Source organism: Desmodus rotundus, chromosome 2, assembly GCF_022682495.2.
Source record: "Desmodus rotundus isolate HL8 chromosome 2, HLdesRot8A.1, whole genome shotgun sequence".
NCBI classification, from domain to species: domain Eukaryota; kingdom Metazoa; phylum Chordata; class Mammalia; order Chiroptera; family Phyllostomidae; genus Desmodus; species Desmodus rotundus.
In genome coordinates this window covers 127,077,925-127,093,936 of record NC_071388.1, presented here as the reverse complement: position 1 = coordinate 127,093,936, position 16,012 = coordinate 127,077,925, and the positions used below count along the sequence as shown (strand labels likewise).

Genomic DNA, 16,012 nt, shown 5'->3' with positions numbered 1-16,012 from the left:
CTGGCCCATGTAGATGCTGTTGCTTTTGCTATCTACACATAATGAGATGATCTCATCAAAGGTAGCAGATGCCTTCATAAGACATTGGAGTAATAGCTGCTAGGGTTTTAGTGCCTGCTCTACCGCAGGCACTGCGTGCCATATGGCAAGCCGGTGCCATATCTGAAACTCCATCAACCTGGCTAACATTGTGTGACCCACCTTGGAGATCCACAGAGGCTTTACCCCACCCATATTATGGGCCCACCCAAGCTGCTTTTCCATAAGAATGGCTGGCTGGTCTTCCCTCCTCAATCCTATCAAACAAGCAACAGCTGGTTTCAGTGAGCCCTAGCAGCAGCTAGCTTAGTCACAGCTTGGCTTCATCTGGGAATTTCCAAGCCCAGCATAAGTAGCAGCCATCTCAGATTGCTTTACAGTTCAGTCAGGGTGTCCCAAGCAAAACACAGGTTGGGTCTGACCTTGGCCTGCACCACCCAGGAAACTCCAGAGCCAACACACCCAGTGGACAGATATAGACCATGTCGGAGAACCACCACCCTGCCCCTGCACAGCTGATCCTCCATGGAGGGCAGAGGTTGGTGGTCAGCAGTCACAGCAAGTCCTTGCAGCTGACTGGCCTGGGTAGATCCCTCCCGTTGATCTGCCAACAGCAACCAAGGCTCAACTCCAAGAGGAGGGTGTACTCAGCTCACACAAACGTAGGCTGTGCCACTGGACCCTACAGGATGACTACTACATCAGGCCACACTACCAAGACACAGAATCAAAGCAGCTCTACCTAATACACAGAAACAAACACAGGAAGGCTGCCAAAACGACAAGACAAAGAAACATGGCCCAAATGTAAGAACAGATCAAAACTCCAGAAAAAGAGCTAAATGGAGATAAGCAGTCTATCAGATGCAGAGTTTAAAACACTGTTTATAAGGATGCTCAAGGAACTTAGTGAGGACCTCAGCAGCATAAAAAAGGCCCAGTCAGGAATGAAGGATACACTAATTGAAATAAAGAATAATTTACATGGAAACAACAGCAGAATGGATGAAGCCGAGAATTGAATCAATGATTTGGAACATTAGGAAACAAAAAACAACCATGCAGAACAACAAGAAGAAAAAAGGATACAAAGAAAATGAGGATAGTATAAACAGCCTCTGGATCAATTTGAAGAGGTCCAACATTCTCCTCATAGGGGTGCCAGAAGGAGAAGAGAAAGAGCATGAAATTGCAAATCTATCTGAAAAAACAGTGCAAGAAAAATTCCCTGATCTGGTGAAGGAAATAGACATGCAAGTCCAAGAAGCTCAGAGAGTCCCAATTATGAGGGGTGCAAAGACACCCACTCCAAGATACATCATTATTAAAAGGCCAAAGGTTAAAAATAGAGACTCTTAAAAGCAAGAGAAAAGAAGTCAGTTATCAGAAGGTTGACAGATGGGAGGGGGAAGGGGGAGAATGAGTGAAAAGGTAAGCGGATTAAGAAACACAAATACATAGTTACAGAAGAGCTGTGGGGATGTAAAGTACAGTATAGGAGGTGGAGTGACCAAAGAACCTATGCATGACCCATGGACATGAACAATGATGGGGGGATTGCCTGAGGGAGTAGGGGGCACTGGGTGGAGGGGGGCAAAGGGGAAAAAATCAGGACAACTGTAATAACACAATCAATTAAATATAATTAAAAACAAATAAGTAAATAAATCTGCCTTTGGTCTTCTTCAAGGAATTCATCCAGAGCTTGTTGCTTAGCTAACGGGTTGAGGCACACTGACATTTGAGAGTACATGGGTTATGCAGATGTGGCCTTCAGAGAGGCATCCAGCAGAGCCCTGGCTCCTTTTCTGCTTGAGGATGTGGGTTACAGTTTCCCTTTTACATCAAAACATTCTCAAGAAGACCGGCTCCCACCAGTGTCTAGATAAAGCTGTGAACCCTCAGTTCATAGCCTACCAGCTACTTATCCTTCCCTTGGATAAACATAGCAGCCACTTACTACACCCCTGCACCAGTTCTTTATTCCTTTTGTTTCCTCAGGTAGGAATTAAATTCCAGATGTTGCACTTGACAGCTCAGAAGCAGCCTTAAAGATTCGAGATGACCACTTTGATTATGCAGTGGAGTGAAGTGAGCTGGAGAGGAGGCGGTCCCTCTCTGGGATCGTTAGTTCCGAGCCTGGCAGCATTTCCCACACAGTCACCACACCCAGAGCAGGGTGAGCAGCCAAGATCTCCCCATGGAGAGGGGCTGCCCTTGTGTCCACAGGAATCTGAATCGTGCTGCCCACAGCTTCGTCCTGAACTACCTACCTTCCCTCCTCATCCCAGGTCCCCACACCCTCGTCTTAAAGGGGCCTCTTCCCATGGGCTGCAAGGGAAGAGGGTGACTTCAGGACAGGAAAGAGCAGGCATCCTCACCCACTCCCAGCTGCCCCCCTCCCCAGAGCTCCTGCCTGCCTCTGTGTGTCCCGGGGACCCTCAGCTGCCAACCCCCCACCGCGACAAGCTGACGTCTAGGGCCAGAGGACGTCCTCAGGCGCAGCACAGTGATGAAAAGCCATGCCATGGCCACAGATTCTGCAGGAGCTACACGAGGGTCCCACAGCCACATATCAGAAGCGGCTCTGCTTGCCTGGGGAATTCTCTGCTCAGCAGATGACTCCTCCAGCTCTTCCTTCTTGCGAGAGATGGCACAAGCTGCCCCGCTGTGTGCCCATCTCTCAGGAAGGAGGAACTGCGGGGCTCCCTTGGTAGTGTAGCTGTCCTGCCTTGGCCCAGGCAAAGGACAAGGCTGGGTGAGTCGCTGCCCTAGTTACTATGGTCCTGGTCAAGTTACCCGGCTTCTCAGAGCTTAAGGAATTTCATCTGTAAAGAAGGGACGTGGTTACAGGCGGCTTTGAGAAAATAATGTGCCTGGCTCCCTTTCCAGTAGCTGCTGCTGGAACCTCTCAGTGGCCTTTATCTGCTCAGAGGAGGAGAAAGTTAGCAAGGGGACAATGATCAAACTCAACTTCCCCCCCAAAAGTAATTTAAAGTGAAGTCAAACAACATGTCAGCCTGGAGATGTTTCCTTTGATATTGAAAAGCTGGAAATGGGAGAAAAAATTATACCTGCTCTAATTTTAATGAAAACAGATCCTCTTATCTTTTTATTATGGAAAATGTCAAACATATCCAAAGGTAGAGAGAAAAGAATAATGAAACTACCTACAGCTTCAAAACCTATCACCTTGTGGTTGATCTGGTTTCTTCTCTACCCTACCATCACCCCCCAAAACCAGATTGTTTAGAAGCAAACCCCAGACATCCATAAATATCATGAGGTGGCACCTGATTAAGTTTCCTGTGACACAGACCCCTGACAAGCGTGGCTGCCTTGTTCCTGGTCCTAACGCAGTGCCTGGTTCTAGGAGGTGCCTCGTTAGCCCGAGATGAAAACACAGGCCTATCTCTTTGCTGGGGTTCTGGGGAGGGTGGTCTGTGTTATTGAGAAGTGTAGCTCTTTCTCCCTCAGAGTCTAGAGTCAGCTCCCTTTATTAACTGAGATGGCTGGAGGTAATTTCTGAAACCAGATTGAGTATTTGTAGCTTCTCATCTTGAAATATTTGTCCCTGTTATCGAAAGGCTTGTTCTAGGCAGTTTTGGTTCACTAGCTGGCCTTTATCTTTTTCAGACTGTTGAGCCAAAAGTGAAAGTTTTCATCTTCAGTCTGAAACTCCAGAACTGCCCTTCCACCAGGAGTAACCCAGCTGAGCTGCTCTTCAGCCTTTTTGAAGGTGCGTGGACCACCACTGGACAGGCTTTGAGTGACATTTGGCACACTGACTGGGGGGCAGCCGTTTTGAAAGTCTGGGGTTCCAATAGGAGGAGGGACCCAAGAAGAGTTGGTCTGACAACCAATCCCAGATGGGTTTAGTGTCCCTTGCCTTCCTATTGTCCGTCCCTCAACTACTGTTGACCTAAGAAAGATGACAGGTTCTGGTCAAGGACCAGGTGGTCCTTGTTATGGAACCTATGGTACAGGTTATGGAAACAAGATGTCAGGTGTAAGCATGGCAACTGCTCTGTGCCTCTCTGTTCCCTTCCATTACCCTCCCTCCAGGTTTCCCGTCTCTGCAGCCCTTAGCAGGGCTGCCTTTCTTCCAGACAGCCCGCTCTGCTTATCCTTGTTCATTTCCCCACTACCTCAACTTGCTCTTGTCCCTGGTGGGTACCTGACCAATGGAGCACCTTCTCAATATCCAAAATGTTTTAGAGTGGTCGGTGTGGTTCAGGAGATTGCTCCTGGTCCAGTTAGGTCAAGGGAAAGGGGGGGTCTATTCAGGCATTAGGTGCTGAGGGCCACTAGACACTCTGCAGGAAGGGGCCAAGGGGCACGTTTCTGGTGCCCTGATATCCAGTCCGGTCACCCTGAAAGGTCAGAGTATGGGACAGGTCACTTGTAACCAGTGCTGAGCTGGTTTCACAGACGCCATGAAACTTGTCCATAGATGCCACTTAATAGCCCCTACCCTAACTCACCTTTCATGGCATAACAACTTCTGTTCCTAAATTCCATCCCTTTCTAAACGGTTAAAGTGGTGGATTTTATGTTTAATGTGTAGTTTACTACAATTTTTTAAAAAAATCCACCCTTCTGATATTTGATTTCTTCTAAACGAATTGTTCTCTGTGTGTGGTCCCCAGACCAGCCACAGCAGCATCGCCCGGGCATTCCCTTTCTCAAGTCCCCCTCAGATCAGAAACTGATTGGAAACTCTGGAGGGGGCCCAGCCATCCATGCTTAATAAGCTCTGCAGCTGCTGCTGGTGCGCACAGTTGGAGAACCACCGTTCTGAGTCATAAGAAGGTAGAAACTGCTTCTGACTTCCTTAAATGCTTCGCCCATGGAATTTTCCAGAGGGACTTAGAGCCGTTGCTTGGAGGTTAGGAGTGTTGTGTAAGGTGAGGAAGACTATTGGCTGCAATCATGTGCATTGTCTGTTGGGCTTCAGGTAGAGTTAATTAAACGTCTTCTCTTACAGCCATCAGTACAGAGCAAGTGTTCACCATTGGGTTTGATGTTAACATATTCTTGAACTGTTCATCAGATTCCAAGAAAAGGTAAGATTAGATGTCTTGTCAAGCTACCAATGGTTGATATTTGCAGAATACTCTGCTGTTCTTTCACACGCGTAATCTCAGGAGACTGCTGTCATCTGCCTCTCAGGCCAGGGAGTTCATCGAGACATTCTAGAGAAGAGAGATGAAGGCCCAGAGGGAAAAGCAGGGAGAGCCTATTTCTCCTGAGTCTTACTGTGGGTGCAACATGGTTCTGGCACTCTCACCTGTCATTCAGCCACCTTGCAGTTCACACACCTGGTGGAGCTGGGATTTGAACCCCTGCCTTCTAGTTTAAGAACCTGTGAGTTTGTGGCAGAGCAAGCTGGGGTAAAGATAGATCTGACCGTCCCACTGTGGCTGCTCGATATGAGTAAGTAGGGTGAGTCCTCTGCACGTTTCCTCACGTACAGCGTGAAATGTCTTCCTCTGAGCAGACGGTGCAGATAGGAAAGCGGGGCAGAAGCCTAACTCCGTGGTGTTCTCAGAACAGAGATTTTTATTTATGGCGGGGTTGTAAATAACTTCTTAACAAACGACTAAAGCATCCACATATGTAAATGACATACTTAAAAAAAGAGCAGATTTGAGGTTATCCCCGTAAATATCGGACTCTCGCCCATTCATATCCCAATGTGCTTCTTGAGTGAGCGAGAAAAGGACAGTGTGGAAACCAGCACTGGGAGTTCCCCGGCACCCCCAGCACTGCATGGGGGTATGTCACCCATGGGAGCCCAGGCACCCTGTATGAAGGAGCAATGAAGGCCAGCGGAGGCAGCCAGTTGGCTGCCCAGAACTTCAGCTAGAGCTCGCTTTGTTGTTCACCTCAGCAAGGCTCTGTCCGAGGTCATAAACTTCAGTCGCCTCCCCTTCTTTGTACTTTTCCTCTCCCAGCTCTTGGCTATCCTGCATTGTAGCTCCTTCTGTCATTTACTCCTGTCAACTCAAGTCCTGTCACTCCAAGTCAGCATTCGGGACCACGGGCCCTGAGTGGCTGCTACATGGCAAGCTTTGTGCTGGGAGTATGAACAGTGTGATGAGCAAATAGGTCAGAACTGCTCCCTGACCACGCTTGGCGTCAGCTGAGGAGTGCTGGGCTATGCCTTTTCAGAAAGTAAAACTCAAGCGTCATAATAAAAGGGGTCCCTCGAGAGCTTAGTGATTATAAAACCACGAGATGATACACGACACCATTTCCAAGGTTCTCTGAGCCCTTGATCTTTTGGTAATTTGCCTGAAGGGAAGGTACCATTGGCTAATGTTCAACTGACCACCGTGGGGTGGGGGGGCGGGGGGTGGGGGGAGGTGTTGATGGAGATCCTGCCACGTGCAGGGGCAGGTGAAAGGGCTTCCAGGAGGCCTAATTTTGTTTTCTCACCTGAGAATTTTAGACCTCAGAGGTGAGACAGAGAGCCCAGAAGTGACTCTAACACAAGACTGTGGCCTGAAACTCAGCGCTGCTCCCCAGAGGAGGGAGAAGAGGCTTATCTGAGATGTTCTGAGGTGGCTTGCAGTGGGGGCAGGGTCAGCTGAAGGAGGGACAGTGGAGGGGCTGGGCAGACAGAGACTGAGGCTTTGTGTGCTAAATCTCTTCCCAAGCTAGGCAAACCCAGGACTCCCAGTTCCAAGGTTTTCAGGGCAGGTTCTGTTTTATCCAGGGGCAGCTTATTTATTTCCTCAGGACCTCTTTTCACCCAGGCTAGGACAGTCAGGGTCAGAGCAGCAAGGCTGTGCACGGAGTGGGCGTCACCAGTGTCCCTGCTGTGTTCCAGAGTCATGCGTATGTTTTGGACAACTCACTACTGCAGGTCATCGTTTTCCCTCACCACTTTCCTAGCAAATGTGGATGATCCTTCATAAAACAGACGGTGCTTAGGTCGGGAAGGCCCAGGCTTCCCTTCATGGGAGGCAGGTCCCTCTGCAGCACCCCCGTCACTTCTACCAGTTCTTCATCTGGGCCAGCCTAGTATAAGTGTCATCCCCTCCCCACCCCATTTCCGCCAGGTGTGTTCCCCTCTCCCGACCAGACGCGCCCGCCTGGGCCCTCCCTCCCGCAAAGCTGCCCTCTGCCGGCGGAACTGCTGCAGGACATGACTCATAGGTTGGGAAATCAGTTTAGAGGTTTGATTTGAAACATTAAAAAACAAGCATTTTCCAAAAAACCGAGAACATGTTTATATATTTTATTTCAGATATATTTATTTCTGAAATAAAGCATAACAAAATACCTATGGACATCTATATATCCATGCATGGACGTAGTGATGCGTGTTTGAAAGTACAGACTGTGCTGTACCATCTGCAAGCTATGTGATCCAGGAGAAGTTTTCCTTAAAAAACATGATACGAGATCACTTACATAATAAAGTCTGGGATGGACAGTGGGTATAATCATCGGGAATCCAGGCCCCTATCTTGTGGCTTTGTCACCCTTAACAAGGCGTCTGGCTCGTCGTCCAGCACGGGAAACCTTTGCTAACCAGTCCAAGGCAGAAAGGGACCTTTCCTGCAAGGCGTTTTTCCTCATGTCTTCCTCTGGGTGCCTCCACGGGAGCCTTTAACCTGGAAGGAGGCTGGGCTGCGGTATGTTCACCTCCAGGCAGCGTGAAGAAGAAGAGAGCTTGCGGCTGGTGTGGATCTTTAACCGGGGCACGGCAGCAGAGCTGCACCAGCCGTTCAGTTACGGAAACATTTCTGTACCAGCTGGCAAATAGCTGCTGGCTCCTGACGCTGAGTTACTCATTTCTTTAAGTCTCAGTTTCCTCTGTGGGATGAAGATAAATAATTATAGTACTTATCTCATAAATTTACTATGAACATTGAGTGAGATAATATACATACATTTTTATCACAGCAGCCAGCACAGAACTACAGCTCAATAAATCGAAGTCAACACTATTCTCAGCTATACTTTATAAGCAATCAATTATAAGAGGAGGAAATTATAAGAGGAAAAAAGCACGGCATCGAAACTGACAGCAGGACTCAGGGTGGGCTGACTTGGGGAACAGCACTGGCAGCGAGCTCGCACTCCTGCCGGAGCGATGATAACTCAGCTAGGGAGGGGTGATGGTAATAATTTCCCATCCCCCAGTCACTTCCTGCCTGTGACTCTGTAGATGTGGCTTTCCACTCAGTGTTTCTGGAATCTTACTGATTAAACATGTCACTGTTCATCAGCCTGGGGGCATTTGTAACTCAGAGTCATTACTACTTATGTCCTTTTATGTCACTTCAATCCCACGGCAGGTCTTATTCTCTGACTGACAGCCTGACCCTTCAGGCTGCCGAGCAGCAGGACTTCCAGACTGCAGTGGGTTCCGCACCGTCCAGCCCTGCCTACCACAGAGTCTGGGAAACATTTGCTAACCAGTCCAAGGCAGAACGGGATGCCTTCCTGTGGGATGTTTTTCCTGAAGGCTTCCTCTGGGGCGTCTCCACAGGAGCTTTTCACGTGGAAGGAGGCTGGGCTGAGGACGGAAGAGGGCCAAGTGTCTGGGACCGACCTGGACTCCAGAAGGCCACCAAGGGCCAAGCAACACCAGGTGTGGCCAGTGACAGTTACCACAAGGTGGACTCTGATGTCTCCCTGCTACGTGGCCTCCGGGCCCAGGTCTATAAATTCTCCATCTCCTGGTCCCGCATCTTCCCCACTGGGCATGGACGCAGCCCCAACCTCCGGGGTGTCGCCTACTACAACAAGTTGATCAATAGCCTGCTGGATTCGCACATCGAGCCCATGGCCACGCTGTTCCACTGGGACCTGCCCCAGGCCCTGCAGGATCAAGGAGGGTGGCAGAATGAGAGTGTGGTGGATGCCTTCCTGGACTATGCAGCTTTCTGCTTCTCCACCTTTGGGGACCGTGTGAAGCTCTGGGTGACCTTCCACGAGCCGTGGGTGATGAGCTATGCTGGCTACGGCACTGGCCAACACGCACCGGGCATCTCCGACCCAGGGGTGGCCTCCTTTAAGGTATTTCTCATCTTCGCAGCTCCTACTCGTTGCAAGAGATAGGACATTTGGCTGGAAGAAAGTCATTTTATCTTCCCATCAGCAAGTGTTTACATTTTGTTTTTTAAAGATCAGAGGAAGGAGAGGACCATAAATGGTCGATCACTTAATTTTGTCCAAATATCGTGCTGGCCCTTTAAAAATAGTTATTACATCCTCAGAACAGCACTGATGGATGGGGGAATTGGGGCCCAGGAGGAGAAACAGCTTGGTTACGATGATATCACTAGTGGGTTAGTTTGAAGCCCAAGAATGTGAGCCCAAGTCTACTTGACTCTGGAACAATTTTCCTGTGTCATCCAGGACTCTCAGCTGCAAGTGACAGAAACCCAATCCAAATTTAATTAAGCAGATCGGGAATTTATGAGTTCAGGAAATTGAAAAGTCTTGGTTTTACGTAATCAGAGTAGAGCTTGATCACACCACAAACGATGTTGCCAGGACCCAGTTTTTCTTCTCTTGCTCCTCTCGTTGGCGTTATTCTTGGGCTACCTGGTGGCCAGATGGCAGCAGCCCTGCTCGCATATGGTAAGGCCAGTGGGAGAGAAAGCTGGCCTCTGTCACCCCCAGCAAATTCTGCCTGTGTCTCCTGGTCTCATTGTGGGTCACGTGTGCCCCCTAAACCAATCACTGATCTATGGTAGGGGACTGTGGGGCACTGTCTGGTACAGGTCCCAGCTCTATCCCTCAGCACACTGGCTGAGAGGCTGGGAAGTGGGGCGGGGCAGGTTGGGGGAACGGGTTGTCTTTCCAGAGAGCTGTCAGGGTATCATTTCAACAAGAAGGAGATGTGTATAATGAAGATAAAATTAACGTGGATTCTTACAGCTTCCTTCCATCGTTTTCCTTTTTTTTCGAAATCTCCCAGAAAACCCACCAGCTTTCCCTGGCAGCATTCTTCAGGATGGACGTGTTAGTCTGGCTTTCCCCTGCCACACTTTGCACTTTGCTCCAAAATGAGGATTGACTGTACCCCATGCTGGGTGTTAAGGAGGACACGCAGCCCAGGCCCCTGAGATGTTAAAACATTTGGGGGACGATGATACTAACACATGTAAGGAACCTGGAGAATCAAAACATCCAGTTAGAGGGAGCTGGAGTACTATGAATAAATGACTCAACAAAATGCCAAAAACTACAGCACTTAAGTCAAGATTTCCATTCTGCTCATGTTCAGCAAGTGAGCACACAAGGAAGAGAGGCACACTTCAGAAAAAGGAAGGTTTATCTGCTTGTTGAGAAACTCATACAAGCGTTTTCTCCTTAGGCTTCTTTTTTTAATCAAAAATTTTTTTCATTTACAGTTGGCATTCAGTGTTATATAGTTTCAGGTGTACAGCATAGTGGTTAGACATTTGTATAACTTACAAGTGATCTCCCCCATGTCTACTCCCCCCAAGACCATGCATAGTCATTATAATATCATTCACTATATTCCCTATGCTGTATTTTGCATCCCCATGACTATTTTGTAACTGCCAATTTGTACTTCTTTTTTTAAATGTTTTGAAAAATTTTTATTTATTGATTTTTAGAGAGAGGAAGGGGGAGAGAGACCAGGGATTGAACCCACAACCTTGGCATATTGAGATGACATTTGGCCCAACTAAGTTACCTGGCCAGGGCCAATTTGTACTTTTTTTTTTAAGTAATATAACTAAAAAAAAATATGTTATTGATTATGCTATTACAGTTGTTCCAATTTTTCTCCCTTTGCCCCCCTTCACCCTGTACCCCCATTACCTCAAACAATCCCCCCCTTAGTTCCTGTCCATGAGTCGTGCGTATAAGTTCCTTGGCTACTCCATTTCCTATACTGTTTAACATCCCCCTGTCTATTTTGTACCTACCAATTTGTACTTCTTAATCCCAGCACCTTTTCCCCCATTCTTCCCCTTCCCTCTCCCAACCGATAACCCTCCAAATGATCTCCATATCTATGATTCTGTTCCTGTTCTGCTTGTTTGCTTAGTTTTTTTAGATTCAGTTGTTGGTAGTTGTGAATCTATTGCCATTTTAATGTTCATAGTTTTGATCTTCTTTTTCTTATATAACTCCCTTTAGCATTTCATATAATAATGGCTTGGTGATGATGAATTCCTTTAGCTTTATCTTGTCTGGGAGGCACTTTATCTGCCCTTCCATTCTAAATGATAGCTTTGCTGGATAGAGTGATCTAGGTTGTAGGTCCTTGCTTTTTATCACTTTGAATACTTCTTGCCAGTCCATTCTAGCCTGCAAATCAGCTAGACAGTCTTATGGGAACTCTTTTCCAGGTAACTATCTGCTTTCCTCTTGCTGCTTTTAAGATTCTCTCTTTATTTTTAACCTTTGGCATTTTAATTATGATGTGTCTTGGTGTGGTCCTCTTTGGGTCCAACTTGTTTGGGAGTCTCTGTGCTTCCTGGACTTATATGTCTATTTCATTCACCAAATAAAGGAAGTTCTCCTTCATTGTTTTTTCAAATACGTTTTCAACTTCTTGTTCTTCCTCTTCTCCTTCTGGCTCCCCAATGATTCAGATGCTGGAATGTTTAAAGATGTCCCAGAGGCTCCTTAGCCTATCCTTGTTTTTTTGAATTCTTTTTTCTTCTTGCTATTCTGATTGAATGCTTTTTTCCTCCTTATGTTCAAATCATTGATTTCAGTCATGGCTTTATCCCCTCCATTGTTGATTCCATGTACATTTTTCTTTATTTTACTTAATGCAACCTTCATTTCTGCCTGGATCCTTTTTACGCTGTTCAAGTATCCAATCAGTTCCTCAAGCATGCTGATAAACAGTGTTTTGAACTCTGCATCTGATAGGATGCTTATCTCCATTTCATTTACTTCTTTTTCTGGAGTTTTGTTCTGTTCTCTCATTTGGGCCATATTTCTTTGTATCCTCAACTTGGCAGCCTCCCTGTGTTTGTTTCTGTGCATTAGATGGAGCTGTCTTCACTCCCTGTCTTAGTAATTTGGCCTATTGTAGAAAAGTGCACTTGTAAGCTGTATGTGGTGGAGACTGACTCCTCGCCAGGGCGGGGCAACACGTGTCACCACTCTCTGACTCTGTGTGGGGGAGAGCTCAGAGAGGGGACAATGCCACTGCCTGGCCTCTGAAGTTTTGCCCAGGAGAACGCTGTCTCCTGGTGCTCCCCAGTTGCCAGTCACTTCAGTTTCTCCCCATATGCCACGGGTGCCCTTCCAGCTGTTGCTTGGTGCTGAAGCCCAGAGATCATTAGTCTGCATAAGTCCTAAGTCCACTGTGGGCCCTGTAATAGCAGTCTCCTGAGAATCCCTCTGTTTCTTCTGCCACTCCAACCCCCACTGGTTTTTACAGTCCAAAATTATAGGGCCTTATTTTCCTGGCACTGGAATCCTGGGCCGGGTGGTTTGTTCTGGGGCTGGCATCCCTCCCTCCCGAGGTATCCCTCCTGATTTTTATCCACCACATGTGGTTGTGGGACCGCCTATTCCACATCTCCACATCTCTGCCCCTCCTACCTGTCTGGATGAATGGCTTCTTTAAATCGTTGTTTGTTGGACTTCCATACAGCTTGATTTTCTGACAATTCTGGGTGATATATGTTTTGTAGTCTAGTTATAATTTTTATTGTAGTTGTGTGAGGAGGTAAGACATGTTTACCTATGCCTGAAGTCAATTTGTACTTCTTAATCTCTTCACCTTTTCCACCCAGACCCCCAACACCCCTCCCACCTGGCAACCATGTTTCTTCTCTGTAGCTATGAGTTTGTTTCTGTTTTGTTTTTTTAGATTCCACATATAAGTGGAATCATATGGTGTTTGCCTTTGTCTGACAAATCATTCAGCATAATACCCTCTATGTCCATCCATGTTGTTGCAAATGGTAGGACTTCATTCTTTTTTTGTGGCCGAGTAATATTTTATTGTGTATATGTGCCACATGTTGTTATCCAGTCATCTATTGATGGACACTTGGGTCTTATTTTCTTATCCATCCAGCCACCCTATGTCTTTTGATGGGAGCATTTATTTTACTTATAATTCACTTATATTTAAGGTAATTATTGATAGGTATGTAGTTATTGCCATTTTATTATTCATATATATATATATATATATATATATATATATATATATATATATTTTCTTCTTCTTAAACATAACAGTTTTTGTAATACTAGTTTGGTGGTGATGAACTTCATTGGCCTTTTCTTTGTGAAGCTATTTATCTGTCTTTTGATTCTAAATGATAGCTTTGCTGGATTCTCCTTAGGCTCCTCATCCCCACAACATGTTCCTGAGATTTTTCTACAGAGACTTCAAACAGAGAAAACCCACTTCACTTCTCTACTTCATTCATTCTCTAACTCATTAGTTAAAATGTTATAATACCATTAAAGACAAATTTCAAAGAAAAGGTTTCTCTCATGTGTCTTCCAGCCTTGGCTTCCATGCATTCATAGTGTAATCACAGTGTACACTTAATTTAGTACCAGTTTCTAAAACTAGACTTTATTCATTCTGCCCTGGCCAGGTAGCTCAGTTGGTTAGAGCATTGTCCCAATATGCCAAGGTTGCAGGTTCAATCCCCAGTCAGGGCGCATACAAGCATCAACCAATTAATGCATAAGTAAGTGGGAGAACAAATGGATGTTTCCTTCTCTATTTCTCTCTATCTCTCCCTCTCTCTCTTCCTTCCTCTCTTTCTCTAAAATCAATAAATAAAAAATGTAAAAAAATAAAAATAGACTTTATTTTTTATTTTTTAGAGTATTTTCAGGTTCATAGCAAAACTGAATGGAAAGTACATGTACCTGTTACCCCTATACATGCGTAGCCTCTTCCATAATCAACATGGCACATTTGTTACAATCAACGAGCCTGCGTTGTGGAAAATCATAATCACCGTAGTGAGCATTTTTTACTTGACATGTTGTTATTAATTTTCCCTGTTATAACACTCACAATGACCGTTTCTGATGGCCGTCTCATATTCCCTGAGCACCTGAACTGTCATTGACTGGTCTAGAAGAGAAGCATTTTGGGAATAGCCACGGTTCCCTACCTTTTGGGAATAGCCACGGTTTACTGCTGGAGTTTAGGACAGTGAAGCACTAACATTTGGGACATGAGAAGCACTCAGGAGTTTCACTTCCTGGGCATCTTTTGATATGAAATTCTTGAAAAGTGTCATCATCTTGAGATGATAAAAAAGGAAAGGGAGCTGCGCAGTGGCGAGTTCTCTTCTGCTTGGTGCTTTGTGTGCCCTCCCTCACTTAATCCTCCTTTATGGATCCATAATTACCTGCCTCTTGCAGACTAGGGAGCTGAAGTTGAAACACAAGATGGTTTGAGTTTAATGAGCAAGTTAGTGACAGAGTTGAGATTTAAGTCTAGGCTTGTTCTACTCCAGACACTCTGCTCTTGCTCGTTTTCTCAGGGTGCTCCACCAAGGAAAGCTGTTGATTTTTATAAGACTACGTAGATTCCTGGTCATGGTGTTTCTTCTTAGATTTTATTAATAGAAAGAAGAGAGGTAGTCTAGGAGAATTGTGCCCTTCTTTGTGTACTAACTAAAATGATGTCCATTCCCCATTAGTTGTTGACTAATTAGTCAAATACTTATTGGGAACAGAGGCAGAGTAACATTGTGGGTGACAATACAGGCCTGGGATCAGACTGCTTGCATGTCCCCTCTCCGGGTCTTGTTTCCCACACCTGTATAGCAATAATAATAAATGTACTTGTCACATAGGTTGTTGTGAGGATTACATGAGAGAATTCATTAACAATTGTTACTGTTAATACGACTGTTGAAACTGTTGCTATTAACCTCTCGGTGGTGGTGTAGACTTGTTGACATTGTTGTCCACGTTAGGGGCACTGGTGCTGATGTCATTGATGTCAGCACTGTCTAAATTGTTGACTCATTGACACTGTTAGCATCCGTCTTAACTTCTTGTTGATATGCTTACCTTGTTGACGTTTTTGACATTGGTAGTAACTTGTTGGTAATTTCTGACAGTGTTGGTATTAGTGTTAATGTTGACATTTTCAGTGTTGCTGTTATTAACTTGCTGATATTGTTGACACTGGTGTTAATTTGTTGACATTGCTGTTGTTGACTTGCTATTGGCTTCTTCTTCTTTTTCACAAGGTGGCTCACTTGGTCCTCAAGGCTCATGCCAGAGCTTGGCACCTCTACAACAGCCACCATCGGCCACAGCAGCAGGGGCGTGTGGGCATTGTGCTGAACTCAGACTGGGCAGAACCCCTATCCCCAGGGAGGCCTGAGGACCTAGGAGCTGCTGAACGCTTCCTGCACTTTATGCTGGGCTGGTTTGCACACCCTATCTTTGTGGATGGAGACTACCCAGCTGCCCTGAGAGCCCAGATTCAACAGATAAACAAGCAGTGCCGCAGTCCTGTGGCCCAGCTCCCTGAATTCACCGAAGCAGAGAAGCAGCTCCTGAAAGGCTCTGCTGATTTTCTGGGTCTGTCCCATTATACTTCCCGCCTAATCAGCAAGGCCCGGCAAGACACCTGCATCCCCAGCTATGATACCATTGGTGGCTTCTCCCAGCACGTGGACCCTGCTTGGCCCCGGACTTCATCCCCTTGGATTCACGTGGTTCCCTGGGGTATAAGGAGACTGTTGCGGTTTATATCCTTGGAATACACAAGAGGAAAAGTTCCAATCTACCTGGCTGGGAATGGCATGCCCATAGGGGAAAGTGAAAATCTCCTTGATGATTCCCTGAGAGTAGACTACTTCAATCAATATATCAATGAAGTACTCAAGGGTAAGAACAGTGGATATGCTGGTGGCTGAAAGATGGGCGGTAATTCTTAAAGTCTTCACAGTTTTGTTTTATGGGACAAAGACAGTCTCCCAAGTAAATGAAGCTAAAAAGTAATATTGGTAAT

At 46.1% G+C, this 16,012-nt stretch overlaps 1 protein-coding gene across 1 annotated transcript in view; it reads left to right on the top strand.

Annotated features, from left to right (window-relative positions):
- LCT (lactase) overlaps positions 1-16,012 on the top strand; it is a 50,599-nt gene that overhangs the window by 13,888 nt on the left and 20,699 nt on the right. The window contains exons 4-7 of the mRNA XM_053918621.1: positions 3,676-3,778; positions 5,027-5,105; positions 8,352-9,075; positions 15,243-15,888. Coding sequence (XP_053774596.1) covers positions 3,676-3,778; positions 5,027-5,105; positions 8,352-9,075; positions 15,243-15,888 — 1,552 coding nt within the window. The remainder of the gene's footprint in view (positions 1-3,675; positions 3,779-5,026; positions 5,106-8,351; positions 9,076-15,242; positions 15,889-16,012) is intronic.